Consider the following 12,599-nt stretch of genomic DNA (forward strand, 5'->3'; position numbering starts at 1 on the left):
CAGTAATAACAGTAATACAGTTTATTCCTGACAGAGAGAAAGAGTGCCTACTTTACTATTTCACCCTGCTTGTCAGTATTCTTAAGTATCATAAGGTTCATACATTTAACTAATAGTAACTAATTTATTTTCTGTTTTACGGGAGGTAAGAGTGAAAACTATGTTCCTTGGCAGGAGAGCATGTATTCTGTTTCTTTATAAAAAAGTGAAGCAGTAATGAATCATGCATGAGAAATACTGTAGTAAAACCCGTGATCAATGGAAATTCAAATACAGAAAAAAAGAGTGTGGAAAAAGTAGCATATCATCAATATTTTAGAAACCAGCAACATTTCATAAATCATATTCAGGTGAGCTCATGACTTATCAAGAGCAGTTCAGATCCTGGTCTTAAGAGTCTTAATGCTCGTGGATACTGGTTTACGTGTTCACCTTTCCCGGTGGATTCATTATTTCAACACTGGTGAAGATTCCGATCAACTTTAATCACCTTTACTTGCAGAAACTTGTGACTGTGAGTCATCTGTAAACATTGAAGCATTTAAATGTAGCACAGGCTTATTTATCTTTTGTTAAAGTTTCAAGTAAACTTCAATATTCTCCAGAACAAACCTGGAAAAAGTGATCTCCCTAAGGCCCAGGGTGAGTCAGACATGGTGTGGCAGAAAAAAAGATGGGCTGCTATCTGAGTTGTTTACTGTAGGTTGAGAGTAGGCTTTCTGCAAAGGAGATTAGTAATGGCGAATTATGCATATCTTATTTTCTGGATTATCTCAGGCAGTCAGAGATGCTATCTCATTGTATAATCTCTTTTAAAGTCGTTTGGTTTATTCTGACTGTAAATACAGTCATTTTTGCTTGTTTATCTTTTCTAGAAGTCCAATTTAGCCTGTGCTACTTTTAGATGGAGTGTATTATTGCTTATAATCTATCATTCTTCAAGTTGAAATAAATGCAGACGGTGATCTTTGCTTTACGGGCACAGCCATGTGAGGAGGGTGGGTGGAAGCTACTGTAGCATAACAGTCATTTTGTCACTGTGCGTGTGTGTGTATGCATGCACGTATGTGTGTCCCTCCATGCAAATATGAATGGGTGGCCTGTCTTGTCCAGCGGTGCGTTTAACCAGACACAGACCTTTGCTTCAGCCAACTCAGGCCCAACGCAGACAGTGTGCATCCATGCCATTTTCAAGCTGCTCCAATTATATCCGCTGAGCATCCACATATTGGCTAAATTTGCAATAATAGCATATCTATTTCCATTCTAATGGCTGACATTGCTTGGCTTATCCATGCATGTATGTCGGTGGTCTTTTATGCTTTATGGTTTGGTCTGTTCCCAGCCATGTGCAATGTGCTGAAGTGTGTCTTGGCTTTGGATGTGTATGTGCTGCACGAACCTCGTGTGCTGCTATGCACTGTGGCGTGCAGCAGTTTGTTACTTAGAAAAATGTTACACTAACGAGGATGCATTTGTTTCCCTTTAACAGGAAGTATACATGGTTACAATTTGAAATTCAGTTGTTATATTACATTTGCTAATCTCAGTGCCTCTCTGTTACTTTGACATTTGTGGTTGGCCTATTAGCTCTTTTATTAGCTGTTCCAGGATGGTGGTTCACCTCTACCAAAAGACAAATGCCAATTCTAGTAAATTCAAACTGTTTCATGCTATTGACTGGGAGTCACCTAGTTTTTATCTTTAACAGTTATAGTGTACCTGCTGAGAAATAAGGCTAGTGTGACCTTGAAGACAAAATTCCTTAAGATGCAAAATAAACTTTTTCTTGTAAACTTTCAGATCAGTGTCGAGTAACAACAGGTTATTCATGACTTTTGCTGCTGGGTAATGAGTAATGCGATTACTTTTTAAATAATGTCATGAGTTAAGTGACTGATTTTCCAGTAACATTTCCAACATTATGTTCATAAATGCATGAAGTAATATCAGAGAATGAGCTTGTGCTTTAGTACAATTTAGCCTCTGACGTATGTGCAATGCACCTGTGCATCTGCACCACAGCATATGCACTTAATAATTCAAATTGTTGTGCTGCGTGCAATGTATAATTACATGTTGGTGGTGCATGTGTCCACGAGTCCATGTTGACAGTGTGTTTGTGTTTCTACATACTGTCTGTATCTGTTACATGAACCCCATGTTCAGCAACCAGGCCTTGAACCCAAGCCAGCTCTGACAGAAACGATGGTGGTGTTGGAGAGGAGGGATTGACCCTCTATAGCTTAGAGAGCCTCAATGCACAGTACACACACACACACACACACACACACACACACACACACACACACACACACACACACCCAACACACACCCTCCTCCCCATCAACCCACAACCCACTACTCCCTGCCTCCCCCCACTCCCTGCTGCATAGCCCTAAGCGCCCGCAGGCATTGGAGATGCACGCATGCGTTGCCTTACTGTGTGGGGCTTTGTCTGTCTGTGAGCATGGTCGTATGTGTGTGTTAGTATTTATATGAGTGTTACTGTTTCTCTCCTCTCTCTCTCTATGCGTGGGTGTGTGTGTGTGTGTGTGTGTGTGTGTGTGTGTGTGTGTGTGTGTGTGTGTGTGTGTGTGTGTGCGCGCGTGTGTGTACATTTGGACAAAAGAAGCAACCATATCTACCTCTTTTCTCACTTGGTAATAATCACTGATGCTTCTTTCAGATCTGTCTGTGCTAACCCACTGCATTAACTGCCTTAGATGTGATTGCCTTTTGTTCTAAAGTATATGGATAAATTGGTGTTAAATGGTAATACCAATGAGCACTAATTCAATGTACAGTGAAAATGTGAATATACAATATCACTTTAATGTGTTTATTTACATATGTTCCTATCTATCTATCTGTCTGTCTGTCTGTCTGTCTGTCTGTCAATGACACAAAGTCTACTTCGTAAACTTAATGCCATGCAGTGATCCAGATGAAGCTTAACTGGATCTGCTGAAACACTTAAAATGTTTCCTTTTGGATCATATCACAGTTCAGCATTTCCAGCCAACATGACTCTGATCTGGTTCACAGCGTAAAATGTATTTACAGAAAGACTGCTAAAAACCAGGTGACTTGGAACTCTATAAAGCTTTCTTTGTGCTCAAAATATTCCTTATGTAAGAATCTCCAAGTAACTTGCTAAGGATACCCGAAAACCAAGTCTGTACACAGACTTCTGTTTTTTATTTCTAAACCTCTATAGGGCAAATTAAAGCAGTAATCCATACACACAGTCCCAGACATACATCAGTCTCTTTAATCCAACATAGGTATCAGTCCTACTACTCTTCCCATTACTGGGTCTCTTACCACTATAGCCTTAAATCTCCTCCATACATCCAGATTCACTCCCTTATTTCTTTCCTCTCTTCTACACTTCTTTTCCACTGATTTGGTGGCAGTGCTGGTGCTGCCTTTCTACCTTATAAGAAGCAGCATGCATCGAGCAGGTTTAGAATCAAATATTACAAATATTAGACAGCATATTTTTGAGGTAATTTACATGGTAAAAAGCAATCATGGTGGGTGGAATCTGCAGACTGAATCTGCAACTCTTTGATTAATTTCTTGCAGTAATTCCCAAACCACTGACGACCGTGGATCTTGATTTGGACCAAGCAAACTTGTTGGATGCAAACAGAATTGCTGGGCAGCAGTCTTTTTGTGGTAACAGTTCATGGAAGCGGTGCTAGGTTGGGCACCGGTGCTGTAACTGCTTTGGTTGGCAAGATGTGCAAAAATGCCAGGAGCCACAGCACCGTTCTGAGCAAAGGGTCCAGAACCAGCAACATCCTCTGTAGTCTCCCAAAATCCAAACCCCGTATCACCCTCTCCACTGAGTTTCAATCTCGTCCCTAGTCTGAGTCCCAACTGCAGCCACAGCCGGGGCTTCCATGTGCGACTGACACATAAATAACCAAGCCTGTCCGCCACCCAGGCAAATTCAAATGCACCTGTCAAAGTGATGAAGCACCCACCCGCAGGGAAGCATTGTTTACATTTTCACTCCATTCTTTGCAAAAGTGAGATTCTAATTATTTTCCCACTGTAAATTAAAGCCAAGTGGGACAGAACTACAAACCAAAAGGATCACGACAGTGGAGAAAACCCCAGCCCTTGCGGAGTAGGCGTGAGTTGGTGACGGGCGGGACGGAGGCAAGGTCAGCAGCTTTTAAGAAGGGAAGCAGAAATGGGAGGTATAGCATTCACACTGGCTGTAAAGCAAGGCGATGCAAGCAAGACGAGTCTAAGAGAACTCCAACCGGCTGGAATACATTATGCCCCTCACATTTCATACATAATAACGTGCCAAAAATGTGCTGCATTATTTTTCATACCACTGGACACAGAGTGAGACAGAAAGAGGTAGGGAGACAGAGAGAGCAAGAGAGGAGGGAAATGTTTAATTAGTCCATGGAAACGTGCAAATGGGAGGTAAAATTAGGCGAAGGTAGGGAGGTCTGGAGAAGAGAGAGTGCACGAATGGTAATGATGGCTATCTAGTTTGGATCAATCATTAAGGGATCAGGGGGACTGACAAGCCTGCTTGTGCCCATGCCTTAGGCTCCAGTTCTGGACAGTAGCCAGCCCGGCTCAGCTTGTGTGCTCATTGAAACTTCTCCTTTCCTCCTCCCTTTAGTTGCAAACATACACACACACTCTGGCTGCACAAGTACATTACAGTATAAGTATAAACAAGTTTGTGCAGTTTAGTATAGTAAACCCATCATTTTAAAAATAACATTTTAATATCTAATACATGTAATTAACTCACTCGCAAAATACACATTCGTGGGAGATTTTTAACTTGCTCTTGAGGCCCCGTGATTAGTCCCTACTCTGACACAGTGTTTTGATCAGTTCATTACAAGGTTACAGGGTTACATTTGGGAACTGTTTTGATTGTCAGGAGCGACATGACAGGTTTTTTTTTCATAACAATCAAATCTAGACATGGTGTTTACATGTGTCATGTCACAAAATGGAGCAAGATGTCACATGTATATGTGTATGATGGGGAAGGCCATGTAAGACAATCAAATAAAATGCACTGTACCTTTCCCAGACACGCATTACCAGAGAAATGTGTCACCCAGTGGAACTGCGTCTCTCCATCTGCCCTCTTTTTAGCTGTTATTTGCAAGTTCAAGTCCTAATTTAGGTATAAATATGGGTCGCTCTTAAAATATAACACAAAAGAATACCCTTTTAGAAGGAAGTGCATTTATACTTTTATCTCTGAGCCATAGATGCCTCCGATCGCAGTTTATTTTTTATTTTGTTTGCCCTCAGACTAAAAAAGCAACAAAGCGTCATGCTATCGGTGACAGGTAATCCAAATCCATCTGTTGCTAGACTTTATATTTGCACATGCACTTGAATAAAAATGACTGTCAGGTCAGTCAAATTTTATCACAAGTCACACTGGATTTTTTTTTAAAAGAGAACCTTTCCACAGGCGCTTGTATTTAAAGACTGATGGCTTTTCTTCTGCATTCATATGTGGTATGGTATGATTCGCTAGGTGTGAAATCACATCTTCTCCCAGAAAGACAGACAGACTATATTTGCGAACCATGGAGCCACGTCTGCAGCTGTGCCATCCCCACTTCCTGTGCCCCTGCTCCTCCCTCCCATTCCCAATGTGCATTTGCGGTAATGTCTACAAATCCTGAAATTTATGTCCCTGCTGGAAAACATGGTTTGCCGTTTATAGTCCTCCGCTAAAAGAAATAAGGCCCATCTCTCCTGATACAAGTCAAGGGACTGATGCAGACTCTATCAGATTTCTAAATACAGACCCCAACGATAAATCCTGGCTTGATTGGGTTTGAATTGGGTTAGCTCACTTGAATGCTATCTGCTTAACCCACAGCTGGCCTGTCTGCTCCATGCAGGCATTGAACCTAAATCAGTCACTTAGTGCTATCAAATGGAACAATGGTGGAGTGGAGGGAGCACTCAAGCTAGGGCTAGAAGCCAGGCTAGCACCATAACACAACACAACAGACCAGAACAGAGTAGTGTCGAGCAGACAGGCCCTCTAATGCTCTTTCCTTTTTGTGTCTTAGCAATGATGCTTCCTGAGAGCCATGGTGCATTGCATGAAATGGCATCACCCAAACCGAACACACAAACACCTTTTCAAGCTTTTGTCTTGTCTTGTCAACTGGATTTCACGTGCTAATTAGCATAGGATGGTGGCATGGCAAACATTTAAAAAAATAAATAAAAATCCATTTTCATGCAAGCCAAAATACAGACACGCAGCACACCATACCGGGGGAATTTAAGCAGGTGCGTTTAACCAAAGTGACTGAGAGCACAGAGGCAGAATTCATGGTGTTTCTATCACCACTGTACAGCTTGGATTAAAACATCCTGGAAAGGGGCCATAATTGAGTCATAGGCACACTTCCTGTGGCCAGTAAAGGAGGAAAAGATGCTTTCTTAGTTGTTTTTTAAGACTAATGAATGACCTTAAAAATGCAGTCTGACCTCGCTGAGAACCGTGGTATTGGAAGAGATCTACGTAGCTTTTACTCAGAGAGAGATGAAAACAATAAAAATCTGAATATCAACATCGATGTAAACATCCTATCGAAACAGACTGATTGTTGCCTTGCAGGGGCGCTAAACACAAAAGAAATCCAGGTAATCAGTTTCCCTCTCGTGTGGGCTGAGGCCAGGCTGGAGGCAAGGCAGCTGAGGGGATTCCACAAATGAGCATCTGAATTAGCATCGAAGAGATCCATCCTAGCATACACACCAAATACACACACACATCTTCTTTGAGTGTTTTTAGCTAGTCTTATTTTCTGCACTCGTAACCCGCTGACATTTCGACTCTGAGGTCTTTTTCCACTCTTTGGGTCGTGTGCTTTGCAGTTTATACTAGGCTTCTAATTACAAGAGGGGTAATAGCTCCCACTGTTTTCTCAGTGAAGCGCCTAGAGTTGTGTTTGGCTAACCGTTTCCAAGTCTGAGGTGACATCGATACACCGCCAAATTAAACTTCTCCTTCAGCTTGACCCTGCCACTCACGGCCCTCTGAATGAGTTTGCCTTTTTTCCCGTATTTTTAGACGAATCATAATTATGCCGCCAATTAGAGGGTCACCTTGAAAAACTTCCTCCTTCTTTTGACTCTCTGTGTGTGGCTCAGTTTACGTGCGTGTAATGTTCACTGTTTTGGGTCGGTAGCTGTGAGCTAGACTTTAAATTATGTCTTTAAGTATAGCCACGTACACACAGGCAGAGAAAGAGTGCGTCACCGATTCAGCAATGTCACAGTCGCAGTTTATGAATATGAAAGAAAAAAGTTGATTTAAAGACTCTCTGTGAGCCAGATTTAGATGGGCGGTGCTCATGGCTTTACTACCTGGTCTTTCAGTTGAAGTGACGTATACAATCTGTGACCATTACACGTTCAAGACTTTACCAGCAGACACTCTCGGAGAGGAAGAGAGCTTCCATGATCTTCACACATGGATGACTTCAAGTTACATGACCTACATAACATGTTACACGCGCCGCTTGCTCCCCATGCCTCACCCTAATAGGGAAGGGCAGCACATTACAGGTGTGTAATCCCTAATATGTGCATATGGACACACAGAGGAACAACTGGTCTCTTTACATGCCACGTGGTACTCATGCACTCTGTTAGCTCCTGTTTAACACAACGGCGTTCATATTTGTTTTGTTTTTTTATATCTTCTCATGTGTTCCTGCTGTTAGCTGGCCTATATGTTCTTATCTCCCTCTCAAAGGTGGCCGTGTATGACTTTATCTTAACAACGGAGACTCTGTCAGACTCTGCAGTGCCCAGCAATGAGTCCCATAGGGATGGCGCGCACATGCCAGAGGGTGAGACCAGCACCCACGTGGCAGTCTACACACTGCACCTCAGCGGGCTTAAACAAATATACAGGCACTTTCTTCGACAGTCAGATGGAGCCATCATAGAGGTGAGATACCAATGGAGATGACACTGAAGTCTTAATTTATTTGCATGTCTCCAATTTATGCAAATGTAAAATAAGAAGGAAAAAAGACTCTGTTGTTGGAAGACGTTGCTTCCTGTTTTGCTCCAAAATGAAACTGTATAGTGATCTATACTGGATCTGAATTTATATGCCTTTAAAACCTGAAACAGGGCTCCCTCTTCTGTTGCTCTGTCCTGTTTTTTCAAAGATTTACTTTTCAAAGATTTCAGATGGTGTACAAATGACAAAACATGAGACAATTGTATCATTTAAAAAACAGAGTAGTTGTCTTCCCTGAAAATTGAAGCTTTTTGCTTCATCTACATTCAGATCAGCAGTAAATAAACAAAAAGCTACCTTTGGCTGCTCCCCTATTCACAAGGCGTCATGACAACGGGTGTTTGATTTGATGTGGAGTTGCTGGGATTTATGTCATACTAAAAGAGACTAAAAGAAATCTGTTAATGTAGATCATATTACTAAAACTGATCTGTATCTTTATTCAGTTTGAGACCATTTTAATTTGTTTTATCTCATTCCCTCACTCTTTCTTTTAATACTTACTGACGTTGAAGGTAGAGGGAAATTAAAGGAAGAGGGCAAGAGAGAGCAAGAAGAAGACAGAGGGTGTGATTGTTGCACTGGCCCTTGCATCACTTGGTTTATTCCCTCTGAATAGAGTAAGAATGGGAAAGGACAGAAGTGGATGCAGCAACTATTTCTCTATTCTACTTTCAGTACAATGAGAGGCAACAGTACAGCTCTGTGGCCTGAAAGGGTGAATAACTATGATTCATTTTTTTTTTATCCTTGGGCTAAAGCAGATTTGAAATTCTTTCTTCTTTTCAAACAGAAAACGACAGGATTTGCCCCGAGAAACAAATCATGACTGAGTTCAACATGTGAGCGTAACTACAAGCCGAAATTTAGCCAACAAAACAATTTCCTCTGTCTCCGTGTGTGTGGGTAACAATCATTTAGAATTTTTAAGGTGCAAAGGTCTGCTCTGTATAAAGTCCCGGACATCGGTTTAAGTCACGACTTACGGTGACATTGGAAAATATTGATTGCTGTCCTCTAAGCACTTGCAAGAGAGACAGGCCAGAGTAACCGGCTGATTCATAGCTTGTTGCCTAATTAAAAGTAGGACTTCCTAACGACTGCTGCTGTGGCAAGAATGTTTTCCTTTCCTCAATCATTCTGTCACTCCCCTCACAACCTGGATCGTCCCAACAAAATTAATATTTTGAATGTCAACAGAGTGAGGATGGAGGGTGTCATATGCACTAACAATTAGCTCTGAGGCTCTGTTGTGCGCTAATAGCTCTCAATCATAATTTGAATGATGGAGCGCTTATGTGAATAAACACATGGCATGGTATATCTATTACTGGTGTCACACTGTCTGTCTGTTTGTGTGTGCGTAGCCTCTAGACCTGTGCATAGCAGATGAGACATCTGGGAGGATTTTTCAAACAACAAAACCGCGCACACACCGACTCACAGATCCTTTCTGTCTGTGAAAAAAATAAGTTATAGTGTTCACACAAAACCTTCAGCGCTCTCCCTTCGCATAAACACACAAATTTACTACACCAATAACCTTGGCAGACACAGCCTTAGCTCACTCAGAGAAACAGAATTCATTCCCAACCTGGCAACATGCTATTCTTTAAACAGCGCAGGAAGTGTCAGAGAAGCCACCGCAAGTGAAAGATAGGTGTCACTGTCTGTGGAAAACAGGCTCGCACTCATGCACAGACACACACACACGCACACACAGACACATGCTGTTCATAATCTTTCTGTTGATCCCTTTTCTCTCTCTCTTACGCACACACACACACACACACACACACACACACAATGTCCCATGGGTATTGCTGTCTGTTCCTTGTAACTTCACAGGCAAAGGACCCCCAGCAGCAAGAGATGCTGATGGCATCCTCTTTCACCCGCCAGTGGTGGGAATGATAGCGCCGATGTGCGGAGTCGCCGATAGAGTACTTTGTTGCTTCCTTTTTGCTTTTCAGAACAGATCCCCTCTTTACATATGCAAAACTAATCCCCTGGATATATAGACTGGTTTTATGTATAGGGCAAGATCTAGGAATCTCCAAAGGGCATCCCCAGCACTTGGAAGAACACTTGAGCTGATTTTATTAGTGCTTTATGTAATTGTGGCAGTGATATACACACTGCAGTCGGGTCCTATATTCAAAATGGCCTTCAAATGTAAGGTGACAGCTGCTGAGAGATGAGAACAGCACAAAGGATCCTACATATATATATATATATATATATATATATATATATATATATATATATGTATATATATGTATATATATATGTACATTCCTTATTTATGTAAAAAAATATGTTTTGAGATGTGATGATGTGGTTACATTACAGTTGGATTCTTTCTTTGTGAAATTTTCACAACCAGTGACAAAAGCATTTATCTTAATTAAACTGTGTACTGACAGTACTCGATTCTCCGCCTCAGTTAGATTAAAAGCTAATCTTACTACTTAAGGAGTCTGTTTCCATTTACTGTGGAAATATTGACTGATGCCTCATTTCCTTTAAAAACCTTTGTTTTTTTCAGGCAGCGTCCTGGACATCGGTGCCCTGGAGGACTTGTTCCGCCCTTAGCCTAACATGACCACAGCTCGAGGGGCCTGTAGCTTTGCATAACGCAACACATATACACCCAAGATTTGCCTAAATGCACATTTTAAAAAGCAAGTCCCAGAAGAAGTGCCCTGAGCTATAGACACTGTAAGACACCGTTTGGAAGGAGCAAAACAGTTAGGTGTGTACTGTTTGATTTGCTGTAAAATGAACGTCTGAGCGAGAGTCACGAGAAACTAAACTATTTCTGTTGTTTATTCAGCTACTGTTGAAACAGCTCCGTTCTTTTCTTTCCTCTGTTTGCGTTCCGTCCTCGGTGACACGTAGGACCAAACGGAGTAAAGCTGAAATCGTGGGTGCGTCGTAAAAATTAACTGATGCTCAAGTCTTTATTGACTTGCATATTGAATTCTGTTTAAAGAAAGTTAATATTAATGATCCATCATATGCTCAGTTTGTTGCCCAAGGCAGGTGTCTGTAATATGGACCATGTTGAAGGAATCTTCTCGCTGAATCACAACAATAGAAAAAGTTAAAGCTACGTTCCCATCAGTGTGCTCCAATAAAAGACATTAAAGGTAAAGTGAGGTGTAGCTTTTCAAACACTCATTACCTATAAACAGATGTTCCACAGCTGCCGACTCACAAAACGCACTGCTGACAACAACTGTTAGGGCCAAAATTATGCAGGGAAATGCATCTATATAACCTAGGACCTTCAGAGAAGGACTCATAACCACTCTGTCTGGAGAAACAAGATGGCTGATGAAGAAATTAATGCAGGCAAAGTCATTATCTTCCCTCCTAAAACCACAGTGGGTTTATGTCCCCCTGTGTCGTTTTTTCTCCGGGGCTAACATTTAAGTGTCGATGGACTTATAAAAAGATAGGACAAGCCAACTGTGCTCCTTTTGTCTCCTTTCCTCCATATGGGAGGCAGCAGCATATGCAAGAACTGGCTCAGCTTCTGTAAAACTTCCATTAAAGATGCACAACTAAGGCTCTGCCAGCTTGAATATTACCTCTCTCTGCAAATTATTTATGGCTCGGAAAAAACGCTGATGATGAGCATCTCCAGCGACTTGTATAAATAAAAACACTTTTTTTTTCTGCAATTTCAGCTGTGCTTTTTTTCCCCTCCTCTCTCTCTCTCTCCCTGTTCTGGGAATGCACTTAACTGTTTGTAGAAACCAAAGCTATGCAGTTTAGACACATACGGTTTCAACTCCATAACATTTATTAGCTTACCTTCCCAGCTGGACTTATGGAGTTTTACAAGTACACTGACAAAGCAAACAAATATGATAATAATGATGCAGAGAAATGCAAAGCTGGGAAGAGTTTTCATAATAATCATTATATACCATCTCTCATTAACAGAGCTGTTTTTGTGTCTGTGTTTTTTTTCCTTCCCATGGCTCAGTCCACTGTCCTTCTGCACATGACGACTCTTCACCGGACCAATATTGACCTAATTTAACATGCAGACAATATGAAGAAGTTAACCTTTTGAAAAAACACCTTGCAGCAACATTAATTGACAAACCACATCAATTCTCCCTCCTACCCCTCTTTTGTAATTACTCTGCTGCATGTTTGATTGCCGCTGTGGAGCTGAAGACCTGCGCTTCATTTGCCGTGAGGTCATCGGCAGCCCTCAGAAATATGAATTTGATTTTTACAGGAAGTGAGCGCGCTCTCTGTGTGCGTGCGTGTGTGTGATGCCGTTTCATGTGCTGCGTGTGTCTACGAGAGGCAGAGGAAAAGAATTAGGGAGGGGAATGTCCTTGGCTATGTACTATATGTTGCATGAGGAGATTAATGCCTCCCCGGCAGTCATATCTGTTCAACAGGACTTCCCTGAAGTACACCACAGGCAATTGTCTAGCAAGTTTATACTAATTTTAGAAAAAAATTTAAAAAAGTAAAATGAGCTAAAATGAAATAAATAATAGAAAAG

General features: G+C 41.5%; 1 protein-coding gene across 1 annotated transcript in view; it reads left to right on the forward strand.

Moving 5' to 3' along the window:
* Window positions 1-12,599, forward strand: part of ofcc1 (orofacial cleft 1 candidate 1) — a 120,055-nt gene that overhangs the window by 105,791 nt on the left and 1,665 nt on the right. The window contains exon 22 of the mRNA XM_063483218.1: window positions 7,790-7,987. Within this exon, the coding sequence (XP_063339288.1) occupies window positions 7,790-7,987 (198 nt within the window). The remainder of the gene's footprint in view (window positions 1-7,789; window positions 7,988-12,599) is intronic.

The sequence above is a fragment of the Pelmatolapia mariae genome, linkage group LG9 (assembly GCF_036321145.2).
Source record: "Pelmatolapia mariae isolate MD_Pm_ZW linkage group LG9, Pm_UMD_F_2, whole genome shotgun sequence".
Classification (NCBI taxonomy): Eukaryota; Metazoa; Chordata; class Actinopteri; order Cichliformes; family Cichlidae; genus Pelmatolapia; species Pelmatolapia mariae.